The sequence below is a fragment of the Lutra lutra genome, chromosome 6 (assembly GCF_902655055.1).
Source record: "Lutra lutra chromosome 6, mLutLut1.2, whole genome shotgun sequence".
Classification (NCBI taxonomy): domain Eukaryota; kingdom Metazoa; phylum Chordata; class Mammalia; order Carnivora; family Mustelidae; genus Lutra; species Lutra lutra.
In genome coordinates, this window is record NC_062283.1 from 522,589 (window position 1) to 542,644 (window position 20,056).

General features: G+C 39.4%; 1 protein-coding gene across 1 annotated transcript in view; it reads right to left on the reverse strand.

The window, feature by feature from the left end:
• Positions 1–1,207: 1,207 nt before the first annotated feature.
• Positions 1,208–20,056, reverse strand: part of LOC125101887 (olfactory receptor 2W1) — a 311,804-nt gene continuing 292,955 nt past the window's right edge. Inside the window, exon 4 of the mRNA XM_047732455.1 lies at positions 1,208–2,672. Within this exon, the coding sequence (XP_047588411.1) occupies positions 1,704–2,669 (966 nt within the window). The 5' untranslated portion in view covers positions 2,670–2,672 and the 3' untranslated portion in view covers positions 1,208–1,703. The remainder of the gene's footprint in view (positions 2,673–20,056) is intronic.

Here is a 20,056-nt window from a genome sequence, read left to right on the forward strand (position 1 = left end):
ATTTTATTATTATTATGTTCAATTAGCCAATATACAGTACATCATTAGGTTTTTTTTATATTTTTGACTGCTTTCAAAATAGTATATATGTTTTAACAACATAATCTGTCACGAGAAGGGACTTGAGTCTGTGTGTGGATGTGTGTGTGTCTGTGTGTGTGTGGTTAGCAAAAGGCTAAAAATAAAGTAAAATAAATAGGTACATTGTTTATTCCTGCATGGAAGGAATATACATGAAATGAATTTTAATCTTTACATTTTTATATATTTTATAAATTCGCTCTGAAAAGCATTATTATATTTGTTTTAGTAAAAGTGTCCACAATTAAATATTTTAATATTTGTATTATACATAAATTACTTGAATGAGTTGGCCAGTTTTTGTTTTGTTTTGTTTTGCACCGGCTTTATTTGAAGAATACAGATTGAGTTTTTGCTAAAATATGGATATCTGGCAAAACACACATCTTGGTCATTAGTGAATATCACTATTATCCTCTGATAAAATTATCACATTCTTTGATCTTTTTGAGCTAATTGAGATTTATATCTCAAGTAAAACTGCACATCTTTAAGGTGTATAATGTGATGATGTGATACACATTTGCATTCTGAAGTGATTAGCACAAGTTATTAACACACAGTGTCACCTCACAGCAATTGTGTGTGTGGCAAAAACACTTGAGGTCTACTCTCTCAGCACTTGTCATGGGTACAATACAGTATTGTTCCTAGGAAACCTGGCTGTCCATCACACCCAGAGCTTTTCATCATACACAGTGATTAAGGCACAGACCTTCACTATGTCCTTTTACAGCTCCTACAGGAGTAGCTGCCGGCCCTCATACATGCCAGCACCTCTCCGAGAACCAGGTGCTCACATCCCAGGCAATGCCCTTCAGATGCCTACAGCTTATTTCTCTTCAGAGCAAGTGTGTGGTGGATTTCCAACACATGGAGTCAGAATTCATTTGCGCATATGCAAATTTTGTAAATTACATAACAATCCTTTAAATTATTTAGGGTAATCATTTTTAGTTCATTATTCTCCTTTTCTCCTTGAATTTAAATTTCTCCTTTGAATTTAAACTTTCTTTTTAAAAACATTTTCACCATAGAGACTCTTGATAAGAATATCCCACTTTTTTCTTTTAATATTCTGCAACAAATACCTCTGACATGTGTTTACTTTTTGGGGCATGTTTATGTATTTTTATAGTACATGCGACTCACAGAAAGAATTAATTCTATATCATGTAACAATTAAGGTTGAAATGTTTTAAGTATTTTTTGTGGAAGGAAATAATGTGCTTCATGGAGTTTTAGGGAATTGAGAGTCACGTGGGACCAGAGACCAGGGCAGAGTCGGAAGGGCTAGAAAATGCCTAAAAGTACAGAACGAGAATTGTCTGGATTTCTGAGATATAAACTAGAATCTGTTCAGCAAGCCCAGATGGGCGTTTTTTGTAAAACTGTCTAGTGTTGGACTCACCTATTGAGATGCTTTGGTAGCCAACTCCCTTCCGGAATCTGGCGATCAGAAGTTTGACTGAGAGTACAGAGGTGTCTCCAAAATTACTCTACCATCGTTAAAGAAGGTCCTTACAAAATAGGTTGCAGAGAGCCTTCACTTTGTTTCTTTCTTTACTCTTGGGTTGTGTGTGCATTTTTTCAAAGAACAGATTTTCCTGGTCCTCTGGTATCTACCCAGTCAGAGTCAGAACCTTTCTCTTACCCAGGGTTCTCTGGAGAGCTGCCTTGACCTCCTTGTTCCGTAAACTGTAGATGATGGGATTGAGCATGGACGTCACCACGGTGTAGAACAGAGCTAGGAGTTTATCTGTTCCTGGTGAATGGCTGGCCTTGGGTCTCAAGTAGGTGACAGACCCGGAGCCATAGAAGAGCGTCACGACAAGCAGGTGGGAAGAACAGGTGGAAAGAGCTTTATGGCGGCCTTCAGGGGAGGGCATGATCAGCACGGCAGCCAGGATTCTGCCATAGGAAGCAATGATTAGTAGAAACGGACTGGAAATGCAAAGAATGGCCGCAACAAAGACGGCGGCCTCGTTATGGGATGTATCACCACAGGCAAGAGCCAGGATAGGGGGGAGGTCACAGAAGAAGTGGTCTATTTCACAGGGGCCGCAGAAGTTCAAGGAGAAAATGTAGTTGGTCTGGCCCAAGCCTACCATGCAACCCACTCCCCAGGAAGCAACTGCCAGCTGGGCGCACACCCCCCGGCTCATTCGCGTTGCATAGTGGAGTGGGGAGCATATGGCCATGTAGCGGTCAAAAGCCATGGCTGCCAAAAGACAGCACTCGCTGATACCAAAAAATGTGAAGAAAAACATCTGCGTAGCACACCCCTCCCGGGAGATGCCCCGGGCCTCACTCACGAGGCTCTGCAGCATCCTGGGTATGACCGAGCACGTGTAGCCAATCTCTAAGAGAGACAGGTTGGTCAGGAAGAAGTACATGGGCATATGGAGGACGGGGTTGGTCCAGATGGCAAGGGCTATGAGGGCATTACCCATGAGGGATGCTAAAAACATGAGTAGGACGAGGGTGAATAAAAGGAAACATTGTTCAGTGACCTCCGAGAACTTGGCAAATACAAAGTGCTTGACAGACAGGCTGTTGTCCTGCCACAGGGAGCAGCTGAGGTTCATGACCTGGGGAAAAGGACAACAAGGAAAATGTCATTCAGCTATAAGTGCAAATCTCTATATTGCTTTTCCTAAGTCAGAGAGATGCATTTCTGACCACAATTCCAAAAATCAAAAAGCTTGGAAATTACACCCGTTCTCACAAGTTTACAAACCAAATCCTATTCCGTGTTCATGAAGCCCGTTTATCTGTTCAAAAATATACCAAGTCACACTGAAAAGAAATTTAAAAAATAAACAAAAATTTTTTTAAAAAGACAAAAACACACCTAGTCATCAAGCATAAAATTGGGGGAAAAATAGCTTAAGCTCAATTCCTTCTTCATTTCTCTCATTAATCAGTTGTCAAATACTGCCAGAAAAGGTTTTCTCACACCTGTCATTTTCTCCCCATTTCTTTTGCCACTGAATTCGTCACACATTCATTCAGCAAGTGTTTTTTGAGCACAAAGTATTCTGCACTTACTACTTCAGGTCCTGAAATTTAACAATAAAAAAACAAAACACAACTCAACATTTCTTCCCAAATGGAACTTATTTAGTGAAGGAAAGCAGAAATTAAATGGGCATTCAATGAATAAAGAATTGCTGTAATTCAGAGCATTAAAGCCAGTGTCCTGGGGACTTGGTGTTGGAAGGGGGCTTGGGGCATGGCGCAGCAGGAGCTCAGGTGTGAGGACCCCCACACCCTCACACCACACTGACCCTGCATGCTGAGTTCCCTGCTCAAGACGACAAACTTCTCTACCTTTCGCACTTGTCATCTGCCAGCCTTTCCCCATCAGAGGGTTCTTTGCTAAATGGAAGTTACCTCTGCCTTCAAGTTAACATTCAAATGTCTTCATGTAATTCTTGCAAATCCATGGATTGGCTCACCGCCAATTGATAGAAACTTTGATCTTATCCCATAACCAAAGGACCTCTTAGTACAGTATATCCAGCTACACACACTAGCAGCCTTTAGGGTGTGCCTTGCTTGCTTGATTTCCTAGTCTTTGTGCTCATTTTCTTGCAGGGGCTTGACATATGCCTCCTTGACTGTCCACCTAGTCTCCTGCTCAGTGTGCTCAGATTGCAGGACAGTGTCTTCTCCTTTCTGGAAACTTCTTCCCCACTGCTACACCCCACTGCTACACTTTCCCACTGCCTCACCCCCATACTCGGGAGGGAAACCCCTCCACGTGTCCCCACCACTCAGTGATCTCCATGAGAGCACCATCATAGCACTTCAAGGACAACCAATTGTTCATTTCTTCCTGAGCATAGCCTGGACACAGACATGGAGAGCAGAACTGCATTTCTCACCTTACTTACCATTATACCCACTACACTTAGTAATGAATAGGTTCTCCTGTAACGAGGAAAAGCTGGAACACTAAGCTTTCCTCTGGCTGCCCAAGCATCTGCCCATGGGTGCCGAGTGTGTTTTCTGAAGTTAATTACGATAAAGCTCATCTCCCTCAAATGTCTCAATATGACAGTTGTCTCTCAACCTAATACCTATGAGTTCCTGACAAAACATTCCTCATTCTTCTTTGTGGGTATACTGCCATTTGGCTTTTCTTTTGAAATGTCATCAAGCACGAGTCTAAGGAATGTTTGCCATGAAAAGGGCAGACGACAAAGGAGGTTTTGCGTCCACTGCTCTGGACTCTATGTGTTCATCAGCATAACATGAGACCATGTTTACACTACATTTGTTTAGAACACATCATTATTTATTCCACAGTAATATTTGATGCAGGTAAATATAACCAAAAAATGTGCTTTTTGAGGTTCCAAGTTACTATGAAAAGACAAATATATTAGGTGCATTCACAAAAGATACATACAAAAACATACATTTTTGCATGTATTCATCCATCCGTACACCCACACACAAAAGCACACAGATTCAAATCCGTACTTAGGAGCATCAGAATTAAGAGTATTTTGGAGATATTCTATCTGGGTTCAGATCCTAACACAGCCATCTAATGCTGGGCCAAAGTTAACATTTACTCAAACTATCTGTTTCCTCAATTTTTCCACTTATTAAAGGAGATTATAGTGGTATATTCCTCATGGGGTTGCTGTGAGGATTAAGTGAGCTAATTCCCATAAAAGCACTTAGGAAAACGGTTCAGTACTCAGTAAGTATCAGCCACCGTTGTGCCTGCGTCCATGTGTATGTTACTATAGGTTCACCTCCATATATTCCCGCTTGTGGAATTTCTTTTTCGTCACTGTCCCTAATCATCCTTCTTGACGTTCATCCGCTCTTCATGTTTTGCCATGCACATGCCATGATGGAGAGAAGAACAGCAGAAAATACGTACATACATATATACATACATACACACAAGCACAAAAATGCCACCCAAACATTATGTCCTGGGAAAAGATGGTGGTGTCATGGATCATTTGAATCTACTGCTTTGCTGTAATTTACTCTACTGAGCCTTGCAAAAGCACCCAAAGTTAAGGATGGGAACAAGAGAACACTGAAAAAATAAAATAAAGTAAAAAAAAAAAAGGAATAATCACAGACATATGAAGGTTATGTATCTATAAGCATAATATAATGTGATCTAACACTTATCCAACAAATATTGCTTGCAACTTTAAATACCTGTGCCTTGATTCGCAGACCTGTACCCCTGGGGATAAAAATATATGTTTATAAAAAATAAAATTAAAAAAATAAATAAATAAATACCTGTGCCTTGTAATAATATTTGCAATTAAGTTGGAATTAAAAATGTTTTAAATATGGCAAAAAAAAGGATGGGAACAAGTGGAAAAATTCAAAACTGCGAAATATGAAGTAACAACTCTGCATAATGTCAGGGATTCCAATACATGTGACTGTTGGAAACCCTGCTCACATGTCACGTAGTAAAGTAGCCATACATATATTAAAGCATTTGTAGGCATCTTCCTGACATAGTAGTTGATTTTAATATGTATGGTTCCCATGAGGTAAGGTAATTCAGGCAAGGCTAAAGCAAAGAAAACAGGTCATGATTGCTTATCTTTTTTTTTTTTGACCCAAAAGATTTTCTTAAATATCCTAACTCTACAGTAGTCAGATTCTCTTCTCCCTCCCTAACAGTCATTTGGCTCGACATGGAAATAGGTAAAATCCGATTTTTGAAATTACACTTGCTATTGTTTTCATGACCTTCCACTGACCTTAGACTGGGGGGCCTGGGGTCCATGTAGTAGCGACCAGCTTTATGTACATACCAAGAACAATTTATTTTAATCACTGCTATGGAAAGAGTGAGATACTTGAAGCAGGTGCCAGGTGTCTCCAGAAAGAGCATTAAGCCAATAGAACCATTGGATTTGAACATTGCTTCTGTCCCTCACCTGACATATTTTCTTAACTTAAAGTTTCTGATTCATCATTTCCATGTAAGTGAAGGATAAAGAAGCCCTTCCTTTCCTTCTTGTGTTGGTTAGAGTTAAAAATGCAAACTATAGAGACAAATCATGAAGATAAGGTAAGAAATGGCCTTAAAATGCAACTTATCAGCATCAAAACCTCTTGTTTTTTTATAAAACACCATGTTAATGAATTCATAGGACACTGCATGGAATATTCTCTATTATTATCAGTATCTATTGTTATAACATGTTATATACAAAATAAAGGTGTATCTCATTAATATAAATGTCCTATATATTATTATCAGTCTATAAAAGTGTCCTATGAAGAGTCCCTGATTAAGCAAATGGCACTGTCATATAATCTGAAGATACAGGAGTTTCATGCTCTATGAGAAATTCTATTTGTAGATTCCTATTCCACGTAATAAAGATTAAGTGGCCTTTGAATGCTGGTGAGATTCTGAAGGTTTACATATTGAGGTGGACTTTCAGTGTCATTTGGATATGTGAGAGAAATAGAGAAATAAGGCAATGTCAAAGGCTCAGCTTCATCGGCTTCCTCGCCCAACCCTAAGAGCCAAGACAAGCACTCAGTATGTGATTCTGGCTTGGAAATAACCCAGCACAAGAGATTCATTTTGGGTCATTTCCACACAATTAGATATGTTGCTTGAGTGTCTCAGCCTCTTATTAATCTCTGTTTTCATAACAAATGTTTATTTTTCCTATCAATCAAAGGAAAGCATGATAACTGTTATTGGACACTATAACTGAAACACTACAGGAAACATTTAGTAAATATTAATCCTCATTATTATGAAATTTTCACTTCTGAAATGTCTTTATGTAAATGGCTTATTACAGATTATAGAAATGATTACCCACTGCTTTCCACAATTTCCCCAGTCACTGCACCTAGGATCTGATAACAAGGTGATGCCTTATAATGACGCAGCGGAAACTATTTTATCATTCGACTGGACTCTGGTGTGCAGGAGAATCCAGGCATTTCCTTCCCCAATGGTAACAGACAGTTCCTATGAAATAATTAATTTAGAACAATTCACAGGAAACTTATGACAGGAATACTGGTAAACTGAGTAAGTTATACTCTTTGGAGAAGGAAAAAGCTGATTATGGTTACGGTCAGCATAAAAAAATGCTTCAGGCTTGGCTGTCCATGTTCACATTGGAATTCACCGTCTTCCACAGCCCTCTTTTCTTAAGACATCTCTTGCACCAGGTACCTGTAATCCTAACATTTAAGGGAAACACTAGATAGTTGTTGCTTCTGATAAGCCACTCCCTGACTTTCTCTGCTCTGTCCCCTTACCTTACAACCTCTCACACTCCAGATGATGTAAGTCTCCCAGTCCTCTTAGACTCTGCACCTAGAAGCTTTTGTGGTAGTCAGTGCTGCATCCTGTCTCAGGAAGCCTGTGTGTCTCATGGGAGAGCATCACGTAACCTCCAGTCATGCCCGCCATGCTCCCTTCTCCCCTCACCACAGAAGCGTGCAAGGCTGTGCCAATCACTGGGTGATACAGTTGAGCCTTCCTCCTTCCTGAAAAACCCTAGAGTCTGAACATGTTATATTTCAATTCTTCTTGTTCTGGATTTGTATCCTTTCCCCCTCCCACAGGAGGCACATTTTCTTTTCACTGGAGAGTGTAGGAAGATGTTTGATTCTCTCTCTCAGTAATTGTCATGGGCAGGTCCGTCTCTCTCTGTTGGTGAATGCTAACATTTAGGAGAACAGAAATAAACATAAAGGATAGAAAACTCAATAGTTAAATATAATGAATAGCTTATACTTTGGAATTCCGTGTAAAGAACTTAGTGTCCCAATAGCTCTTGGAGGAGGAAGGCAAGATGGTGGTGAAGGGGACCCCTTTTCAAGGGGTCCCCTGAATTCAGCTGGATATCTGCCAGATAATTTTGAACACCTATGAAATCATTGTGAGATGTAAGAATATATATCAGGATCTCTACAAGCAGAAAAGTGACTGCTTCTTGCAAGGTTGGACGTGTGGAGTCGTGAATCCACGGGGTAATATAAGAAAAGAAACAGAAGAGGGAGGCAGCCTCCATAAGCTGGCTCCTGGAAGATGATAGAACACCAGAGTGCAAAATCAGAACCCATAGAAATCTGCTCTAGGACAGATATCCCTCTCTGAAAGGGGCTCTGGAAATGAAAAGGCAGAATTCTAGGTAGAGCATTGTAGTCTCAGGATACGAGGGACCTCAGAGAAAAGGGGGAGCCTGAACTGGTAGACTGCCATAGCATTGGAGCCAGGAGGGAGGTTACGGTCAGCAAGACCAAGAAGAGACCCTCAGCTTGGATTGCCAGAAACTGAACTCAGTGGGTCGCTATCCACTCTTTCCTTGAACAGCCTGAAAAAGATGTGAAAGCTGAACATAGGACTGGGCAAAAAATCGTGGAGCAGTAGTGGCCGGGAAAGGACTTTAGGGTGGAACACAGACCTGATTCTGGAGTTTTGGGTGTGTGCATGACCCACAGCCACTTGGCGGTTTTCGAAGCACAAAAGGCAGAGTCACCCCCAGGCCCCTTAAAACACTTTTGAGAGATTGCAGTGGGCACACACTGCAGGAGGCTATGGTTTGGGGCACCTACAGAAGTGGAGACTGTTTGTCCCAGAGGGTTTATTAAAGAGGGCAGAATGCAAATTTTCTGCTCTGGCCCAGAGGTTTGGCTGTGGCCATATTGGCCCTGATCCCCTGAAGAGGTGTGGAAAGACCCCAGGGAACAAAAGCCAAAAAGAGGTCCAGTTTCCACTGAGCCCATCCCCCTGACAGGGTGTGAGGCAACTCTGCCCAGACAGGGATACCTGAGAAACAGTGAGGCAGGCCCCTCTCCCAGAACACAGGCTGGAAGGACAGGTGGAAACAACCCTATGGACACCATAAGACTGTAAAATCCCACTGCCAGGGTGAAATTGTATATTGAACTCCAGGCATTGCCTCAAGACTTGTTTATTTTTCAGATATAATTCTTTTCTTTTCTTTCCTTCTTTTGTTTTCCTTCTCTCCTGCCATTTCCCCCTGCTGTATTTTCCTTCATACCTTATCCTCATTTCAACTAGATGTCTATTACACCAACTCACTATTCATAGTGTCTTTGAACTTGTATTTTTACACACCTATTTTTTTTATAGATGTATCTTTTAGCCCATGTTTTACCCTATTCTGTTTTCCCTTTTTATATATAAAAGTTTTACTTTCCTCATAATTTTGGGATGTAGTGGCCTCTAAAACACATACTAAAATACACCCAGGGAAAACTGAAACACCCTGCTTTGTCCACACTGAGAGTTTATGGCCTGCCTTCCCATCTCCTCTTTTTTGAGATTATTTCTTTATTTTTTATTTTTTCTGTTTTTTATTTTTACTCCTGTGTTTCATTTTAGCTTTGACTTTTTGGTGGTGGCAACTGACCACTCTGGATTTTGCTAGGGTACATCTATCTTGGGTCATGGTTGATATTTTGGACTCCATCCATTTGCTCATCCATCCCTCAATAGAATGACTAGGAGGAGGAACTCCAAATAAAGAAAAGAACTAGAGACAATGTCCTCTGCAACAGAAAAAATGCATATGAACATAAGGAAGATGAGAAATATAGACTTCAGGAGAGCAACCATGAAGTCAATAGCAAGGCTTGAGAAAAGTATTAGTGACAATATAGATTCTCTAAGGGAAGAAATGAGATCTAATCAGGCTGAACTTAAAAATGCTGTGAATGAGATGCTGTCTAAACTGAATAACAGCAAGGGTAACTAAAGCAAAAGAATGAATTAGTGAGCTAGAAGAAAAGCTAATATAGAGGAAGGAAGCTGAAGAAGGTAGGGATAGGCAACTAGTAGCACATGAAAATAGACTTAGAGAGATGAACAACACCGTGGAATGTTTTAATGTCAGAATTATTGGGATCTCTGAGGGGGGGTGGGAGAGAGAGGACTAGAAGATATATTTGAACAAATCACAGCTGAACTTCCCTAATCCGGGGAAGGAAACAAACATTCATGTCCAAGAAGCAGAGAGGACCCCTCCCAAAATCAATAAAAATAGATCAATATCCTGACATGCAACAATGATACCTACAAATTTTAGAGCAAAGGAAGCTATCCCGAGAGCATCTGGGGGTAAGAGATTTCTTAGGTATGGAGGGACAAACTTCAGAATAACATCAGACATGTCCACATAGTCCTGTTAACCCAGCAAGTGCTGGCAAGTCACATTCAGGGTATTAAATGAGAACATGCAGCCAAGAATACTTGACCCAGCAAAGCTGTCATTTGGAACAGATGGAAAGATAAATAGCTTTCAGAATAGGCAGAAGCTTAAAGAATATGTTATCACCAAGCCGGCCTCGTAAGAAGTATTAAGAAGAATTCTGTTAGTGAAGAGAAACCCCAAGAGTGGCATAGACCAAAAAGAAACAGAAAATCTACGGAATGACACTAAATTTTTTTTTTTTGAATGACACTAAATTTATATCTTTCAATAGTTACTTTCAATGTGAATGGGCTGCATGCTCCCATGAAAAGACACAGAGTTTCAGACTGGATAAAAAAGCAGGACTCACCCATATGCTATCTACAAGATACTCATTTTGAATCTAAAGTCACCTCCAGATTGAAAGTGACAGGATGGAGAACCATTTACCATGCTAACAGACCTCAAAAGAAATCTGAGGTAGAAATTCTCATATCAGAAAAATTGCATTTTAAGCCAAAGACAATAGTATATCATACTTAAAGTGTCTCTCCAACAGTGTGGAGATTCCTTAAGAAATTAGAAATAGAGCTTCCCTATGACCCTGCAATTGCACTACTGGGTATTTACCCCAAAGATACAGATGTAGTGAAAAGAAGGGCCATCTGTACCCCAATGTTTATAGCAGAAATGGCCACGGTCACCAAACTGTGGAAAGAACCAAGATGCCCTTCAACGGACGAATGGATAAGGAAGATGTGGTCCATATACACTATGGAGTATTATGCCTCCATCAGAAAGGATGAATACCCAACTTTTGTAGCAACATGGACGGGACTGGAAGAGATTATGCTGAGTGAAATAAGTCAAGCAGAGAGAGTCAAGTATCATATGGTTTCACTCATTTGTGGAGAATATGAAATAACACAAAGGACATGGGGAGATGTAGAGGAGAAGGGAGTTGAGGGAAATTGGAGGGGGAGATGAACCATGAGAGACTGTGGACTCTGAAAAACAGTATGAGGGTTTAGAAGGGGCAGAGGGTGGGAATTTGGGCCAGCCTGGTGGTGGGTATTGTGGAGGGCACGTATTGCATGGAGCACTGGGTGTGGTGCATAAATAATAAATTCTAGTACACTGAAAAATAATTTAAAAAATTAAAAATTAAAAAAATAAAGTGTTTCTCCAACAAGAAGCTCTAACAATTTTAAATATCTATGCCCCAACATGGGAGCAGCAAATTATATAAACCAATTAATAACCAAAATAAAGAAACATATTGATAATAATACATTAATAGCAGGAGACCTCAACAGTCCACTCACAGCAATGGACAGATCATCTAAGCAGAAGATCAACAAAGACACAAGGGCTTTGAATGAAACATTGTACTAGATGTACTTTGTAGATATATATAGAAAATTCATCCTAAAACAACAGAAAATTCATTCTTCTCAAGTGCACATGGAACATTCTCCAGAATAGACCACATACTGGGTCACAAATCAGATCTCAATCAATACCGAAAGACTGGGGTCATTCCTTACATGTATTCAGACCACAGTGCTGTGAAACTGGAATGAAACCAGAAGAAGAAATTTGGAAGGAACTCAAACACTTGGAAGTTAAAGAGCATCCTGCAAAAGAATGATTGGGTCAACCAGGAAATTAAAGAAGAGCTTAAACAATTCATTGAGACTAATGAGAATGAAAACACATCAGTTCAAAACCTATGGGATACAGAAAAGTGATCCTAAGGGGGAAGTACATAGCCATCCAAGTCTCTCTCAAAAAAATAAGATAAATCCCATGCACAAGTTAACCTTACATCTAAAGGACCTGGAGAAAGTACAATAAATAAGGCCTAAACCAAGCAAAAGAGAAATAATAAAGATTAGAGCAGATATCAATGAAACAGAAACCAGAAAAACAGTAGAAGAGATCAAGGAAACTAAAAGCTGGTTCTTTGAAAGAATTAATGAGATCAATAAACCCCCGGCCAGACTTATCCAAAAGAAAGGACAAAGGACTCATATTAATAAAATCATGAATGAAAGGGGAGATATCATAACTAATACCAAGGAAATAGAAACAATTATTAGAAATTATTACCAGCAACTATTTGCCAACAAATTAAGCAAACTGGAAGAAATAGATGCCTTTCTGGAAACTTATAAACCACCAAGACTGAAACAGGAAGAAATAGACAATCTAAATAGATGAATAACCAGCAACGAAATTGCAACAGTAATCAAAAACCTTCCAGAAAACAAAAGTCCTGGGTGTGGTGCATAAACAATGACTTTTGAAACACTGAAAAAATAAAACAAAAAGCAAACAAATAAAAAAAAAAAAAAAACAAATAAAGTCCAGAGCCAGATGGCTTCACAGCAGGGGAATGCTACCAAACATTTTAAAAAGAAATAATACCTATTCTACTGAGGCTGCTTCAAAAAATAGAAATAGGAGGAAAACTTCCAAACTCATTCTGTGAGGCCAGCATTACCCTGATCCCAAACCAGACAAACACCCCATGAAAAGGAGAATTACAGAGAGGGAGCGAAACTATGAGAGACTCTTTACTATAGGAAACAAACTGAGGGTTGCTAGAGGGGAGGTGGGTGGGAGAATGGGGTAATTGGGTGATGTAGATTAAGGAGGGCATGCGATATGAGGAGCAGTAGGTGTTACATGCCACAGATGAATTACTGAATGCTACATCTGAAACTAATGATGTTGGCTAATTGAATTTAAATAAAAAAAGAAAGTTGAAGAAATAGAAAAAAAGAGGATTACAGACCAATATCATTGATGAACATGGATGTAAAAATACTCAATAAGATTCTACCAAATGGGATCCAACAGTACATTAAAAGGACTATTCACCATTACCAGTTGGATTTATTCCTGGGATGCAAGGTGGTTCAACATTTGCAAATCAAACAATGTGATAGAGCATATTAATAAAAGAAAAGACAAGAACCGTATGATTCTCTCAATCAATGCACAGAAAACATTTGACAAAATATAACATTCTTTCCTGATTAAAACTCTTCAAAGTATAGAGGTAGAGGGTACATACTTTAATATCATAAAAGCCATCTATGAAAAGCATGCAGCGAATATCATTCTTAAGATCAGGAACACGACAAGGATGCCCACTCTCACCATTATCGTTCAGCATGGTACTAAAAGTCCTAGCATCAGCAACCAGACAACAAAAAGAATAAAAAGCATTTAAGTTGTCAAAGAAGAAGTCAATCTCTCTTTCTTCATAGATGATATGATACTTTATGTGGAAAATCCAAAAGAATCCACACTCAAGTTATTAGAACTGATACAGCAATTCAGCAATGTGGCAGGATACACAAATCAATGCACAGAAATCAGTTGCATTTCAGGTGCCTGGGTGGCTCAGTCGTTAATCATCTGCCTTGGGCTCAGGTCATGATCCCAGGGTCTTGGGAATGAGCTCAGCATCAGGCTCCCTGCTCAGTGGGAAGCCTGCTTCTCCCGCTCCCCCTGCTTGTGTTCCCTTTCTCACTGTGTCTCTCTCTGTCATATAAATAAATAAAACCTTAAAAAAATCAGTTGCATACAAATTTTAGGATTATCTGCTCCAGCTCTTTAAAAAATACCAGTGGAATTTTGATCGGAATGGCACTAAAAGTATAGATTGCTCTAGGCAGTATAGACATTTTAACAATGTTTATTCTTCCAATCCAAGAGCAAGGAATGGTTTTCCATCTTTTTGTGTCTTCTTCAATTTCTTTCATGAGTGTTCTGTAGTTCCTCGAGTACAGTTCCTTTACCTCTTTGGTTAGGTTTTTTCCCAGGTATCTTATGGTTCTTGGTGCTATAGTAAATGGAGTAGATTCTCTAATTTCCCTTTCTGTGTTTTCATTGTTAGTGTATAAGAAAGCCACTAATTTCTGTACATTGACTTTGTATCCTGCCACGTTACTGAAATGCTGTATGAGTTCTAGTAGTTGGGGGGGTGGAGTCTTTTGGGTTTTCCATATAAAAAATCATGTCATCTGCGAAAAGAGAGAGTTTGACTTCTTCTTTGCCAATTTGGATACCTTTTATTTCTCTTTTTGTCTGATTGCTGTTTCTAGGACTTCTAGTACTATGTTGAACAAGAGTGGTGAGAGTGGGCATCCTTGTCATGTTCCTGATCTCAACGGGAAGGCTGCAAGCTTTTTCCCACTGAGGATGATATTTGCTGTGGGTCTTTCATAGATAGATTTTATGAAGTTCAGGAATGTTCCCTCTATCCCTATACTTTGAAGCATTTTAATCAGGAACGGATGCTGGATTTTGTCAAATGCTTTTTCTGCATCAATTGAGAGGACCATGTGGTTCTTCTCTCTTCTCTTACTGATTTGTTCTATCACATTGATTGATTTGCGAATGTTGAGCCATCCTTGTAGCCCAGGGATGAATCCCACCTGGTCATGGTGGATAATCTTTTTAATGTGCTGTTGGATCCTGTTTGCTAGGATCTTGTTGAGAATCTTAGCATCCATATTCATTAGTCATATTGGTCTGAAATTCTCCTTTTTGGTAGGGTCTTTGCCTGGTTTGGGGATCAGGGTAATGCTGGCTTCATAGAAAGAGTCTGGAAGTTTTCCTTCTGCTTCAATTTTTTGAAACAGCTTCAGGAGAATAGGTGTTATTTCTTCTTTGAAAGTTTGGTAGAATTCCCCAGGGAATCCATCAGGTCCTGGGCTCTTGTTTTTTGGGAGGTTTTTGATCACTGCTTCAATCTTGTTATGAGATATCGGTCTATTTAGGTTGTCGTTTTCTTCCTGGTTCAATTTTGGGAGTTTATAGTTTTCCAGGAATGCATCCATTTCATCTAGGTTGCTTAGCTTATTGGCATATAACTGTTGATAATAACTTCTGATGATTGTTTCTACTTCCTTGGTGTTAGTTGTGATCTCTCCCTTTTCATTCATAATTTTATGAATTTGGGCTTTCTCTCCTTTCTTTTGGATTAGTGTGGCCAATGGTTTATCAATCTTATTGATTCTTTCAAAAAACAAGCTTCTAGTTTCATTGATACATTCTACTGTATCTCTGGTTTCTACCTCATTGATCCCTGCTCTAATCTTGATTATTTCCCTTCTTATGTGTGGAGTTGGTTTGATTAAGTTGTTGAGTCTCCAGTTCTTTAAGGTGTAGAGACAGCTGCTGTGTTCTGGATTTTTCAATTTTTTTGAGGGAAGCTTGGATGGCTATGTATCAGAAGAGACCCCAAATCACTAAGGAAATGTTGAAAAACAAAAATAAAACTGGGGGCACCACATTACCTGATTTCAAGCTTTACTACAAAGCCATGATCACCAAGACAGCATGGTACTGGCATAAAAACAGACACATAGACCAGTGGAACACAGTAGAGAGCCCAGATATGGACCCTCAACTCTATGGTCAAATAATCTTCGACAAAACAGGAAAAAATATACAGTGGAAAAAAGACAGTCTCTTCAATAAATGGTGCTGGGAAAACTGGACAGCTATATGCAGAAGAATGAAACTCGACCATTCTCTTACACCATACACAAAGATAAACTCAAAATGGATAAAATACCTCAACGTGAGACAGGAATCCATCAGAATCCTAGAGGAGAACATAGGCAGTAACCTCTTTGATATCAGCCACAGCAACTTCTTTCAAGATATGTCTCCAAAGGCAAAGGAAACAAAAGCGAAGATGAACTTTTGGGACTTCATCAAGATCAAAGCTTCTGGACAGCAAAGGAAACAGTCAACAAAACAAAGAGGCAACCCATGGAATGGGAGAAGATATTTGCAAATGACAGTACAGACAAAGGTCTGATATCCAAGATCTATAAAGAAGTCCTCAAACTCAACACACACAAAACAGATTATCATATCAAAAAATGGGCAGAAGATATGAACAGACACTTCTCCAATGAAGACATACAAATGGCTATCAGACACATGAAAAAATGTTCATCGTCACTAGCCATCAGGGAGATTCAAATTAAAACCACATTGAGATACCAGTTTACACCAGTTAGAATGGTCAAAATTAACAAGACAGGAAACAACAAGTGTTGGAGAGGATGTGGAGAAAGGGGAACCCTCTTACACTCTTGGTGGAGATGCACCCACTTTGGAAAACAGTGTGCAGATTCCTTAAGAAATTAAAAATAGAACTTCCCTATGACCCTGCAATTGCACTACAGGGTATTTACCCCAAAGATACAGATGTAGTGAAAAGAAGGGTCATCTGTACCCCAATGTTCATAGCAGCAATGGCCACGGTCACCAAACTGTGGAAAGAACCAAGATGCCCTTCAATGGATGAATAGATAAGGAAGATGTGGTTCATATACACTATGGAGTATTATGCCTCCATCAGAAAGGATGAATACCCAACTTTTGTAGCAACATGGACGGGACTGGAAGAGATTATGCTGAGTGAAATAAGTTAAGCAGAGAGAGTCAATTATCATATGGTTTCACTTATTTGTGGAACATAAGGAATAACACAGAGGACATGGGGAGATGGAAAGGAGAAGGGAGCTGGGGGAAATTGTGTGTGGGGGGGGAGATGAACCATGAGAAACTGTGGGCTCTGAGGAACTAACTGAGGGTTTGAAAGGGAAAGCGGGTGGGAGGTGGGGTGAGCCTGGTGGTGGGTATTAAGGAGGGTACACATTGCATGGAGCACTGGGTGTGGTGCATAAACAATGAATTCTGGAACACTGAAAAGAAATTTAAAAAATTTTTTTAAATCTAAAAAAAAAAAAAAGACATCCAGTTGGCTAACAGACACCTGAAGAAATGCGCAACATCACTCATTGTCAGGGAAATACCAGGATGAGATACCACCTCATACCTGTCAGGATGGCTAAAATTAACAACACAAGAAACAATGGGTCTTGGCCAGCATATAAGAAAGAGTTGCACTGTTTCTTGCACTGTTGCTGAGAATGCAAACTGGTGCAGCTAATCTGAAAAATAGTGTGGAGGTTCCTCAAAATTTAAAAATAGAACTAACCAATTATCCAGCAATCGCACTAGTAGGTGTTTACCTAAAGGATACAAACATACAGATATGAAGGTTTACAGGTATCTCCATGTTTGTAGCAGCATTACCAACAATAGCCAAACCATGGCGAGAGCCCAAATAACCATCAACTGATGAATGGTAAAGAACCATAACCAACAATAGCCAAACTATGGCGAGAGCCCAAATAACCATCAACTGATGAATGGTAAAGAAGATGTGGTATATATACAATGAAATATTACTCATCCATCGAGAAAGAATGAAATCTTGCTATTTACAATGATATGGATGGAGCTAGAGGGTATTATGCTAAGTGAAATAAGTCAGTCAGAGAAAGAGAAATACCATATGATTTCACTCATATGTAGAATTTAAGAAACAAAATAGATGAATATATGGGATGGGGGAAAAGAGAGAGGGAAATAAACCATAAGAGATTCAATGATAGAAAACAAACTGAGGGTGATGGAGGGAGGTTATTGGGGGATGGGCTAGATGGGTGATGGATATTAAGTAGGGTACTTTTTATGATGAGCACTGGGTGTTGTAAGTCAGTGATGAATCACTGAATTCTATTCCAGAAATCAATATTGCACCGTACATTAACCAACTAGAATTTAAATGAGTATTTGAAGAAAAAAGAACGTGTACAACTCAACATGCAAAATCCCCCAATAATCCAATAAAAAATGGGCAGGAGATATGAACAGACATTCTCCAAGGAAGACATAGGGATGACCAACATACACATTAAGAGAAGGGGCGGCGGGTGGGAGGTTGGGGGATCCAGGTAGTGGGTATTGGAGAGGGCACGGATTGCATGGAGCACTGGGTGTGGTGCAAAAATAATGAATACTGTTATGCTGAAAAATATTTAAAAAGTAATAAAAAAAAGTAAAAAAGAAGAGATACTCAATATCACTGAGTATCAGGGAAGTACATATCAAAACTACAGTGAGATACTATCTCACGCAAGTTAGAATGGTTAAAATTAAAAACACAAGAAACAATAGGTGTTGGTGAGGATGTGGAGAAAGGGGTACCCTCTCAGACAGCTGGGAATGCAAACTGGTGCAGCCACTCTGGAAAATGGTATGGACATTCTCAAAAAGTTAAAAATAGAACTGCTCTATGAACTGGGAACTGCACTAGGGATATTTACCTAAAATATACAAAAATGCTATTTCAAAGAGATACACACACCCAGATATTTATAGCAGTATTATCAGCAACAGTCAAGTTATGGAAATAGTCCAGGTGCCCATGGGCTGATGAATGGATAAAGATGTGCTATACATCTTGGAATATGCAATGGAACATAACTCAGCTGTAGAAAAGAATGAACTCTTGCCATTTGCAACAACATGGATGGAGCTTGAGAGTATTATGCTAAATGAAGTAAGTAAGTCAAAGACAGACAAATACCATATGATTTCACTCATGTGTAAAAGTTAAAAAGCAAAAGAAATGAACAAAGCAGCAAAAAGAGAGAGAGAGAAACAAACCAAGAAACAGACTCTTAACTGTAGTGAATGAACTGATTGCTATGAGTGGGAGGTAGGTTGGGGTTGGGTAAATAGGTGATGGGGATGAAGGAATGCACTTGTGGTGATGAGCACAGGTGTTGTGTGGAAGTGATGAGTCACTATATTGTATACCCGAAACTAATATTACTACTAATATTAATTGCTGACATTAACTAACTAGAATATTTATTTATTTATAAGTGCAAGCAGGGAAGGGGCAGAGGGAGGAGAGAGAGAATCTCAAGTAGACTCCAGACTGAGCATGGAGCATGATGCTGGTCTCAATCTCACCACCATGAGATCATGACTTGAGCCAAAATCAAGAGTCAGAACTTACCCACACTTACCCATCTATATGCCCCTAACTGAAATTTAAATAAAAACTTTTTTAAAATGAAAAGGCAACCTACTGAATAGACGATATTTCCAAATGATATATCTGACAAGACATTAATATACATGATATATAAGGAACTAATGTGATTACTACATTAGTTTTACATTTGAGAGTTCTGAATTCATAAAATATACTCAAGGACAAAAAGGAAAAAAAATTCGTACCCAGCCTATACAATATCAATCCTCTGTTGTAATATGGAACTCCAAAAGTGGGTCGGACTTCTATGATAGATCCATGGCTTCATAAAAATCAACCCCAAAATACTTGATTTGCCCCCTGTTGTTATATGCAGTAGCCAAACCCTCAGGGCTGCATTTACTTTAAACAAAAATTTCAGATTAAAAACATGTGTTACCAATGGGGCACCTGGGGGGGCTCATAGGGTTAAAGCCTCTGCCTTTGGCTCAGGTCATGATCCCAGGGTTCTGGGATCAAGCCCCACATTGGGCTCTCTGCTCAGCAGGGAGCCTGCTTCCCCCACCCCCTGCCTGCCTCTCTGCCTACTTGTGATCTCTGTCTGACAAATAAATAAATAAAATATTTTTAAAAGATGTGTTACCAAACAAAACACAACCCCCCAAAAACCCAAAAAACAAAAAACAGAAAACAAAAAACCCCACCACCACCACCAACAAAAAACCTCGTACGAATCAACAACAAACAACAATATGATTTAAAAGTTTAAAAGTTTCTATCATATGATCTCCCTGATATGAGGGAGAGGAGATGCAACATGGGGGGTTGAGGGGGTAGGAGAAGAGTAAATGAAACAAGATGGGATTGGGAGGGAGACAAACCATAAGTG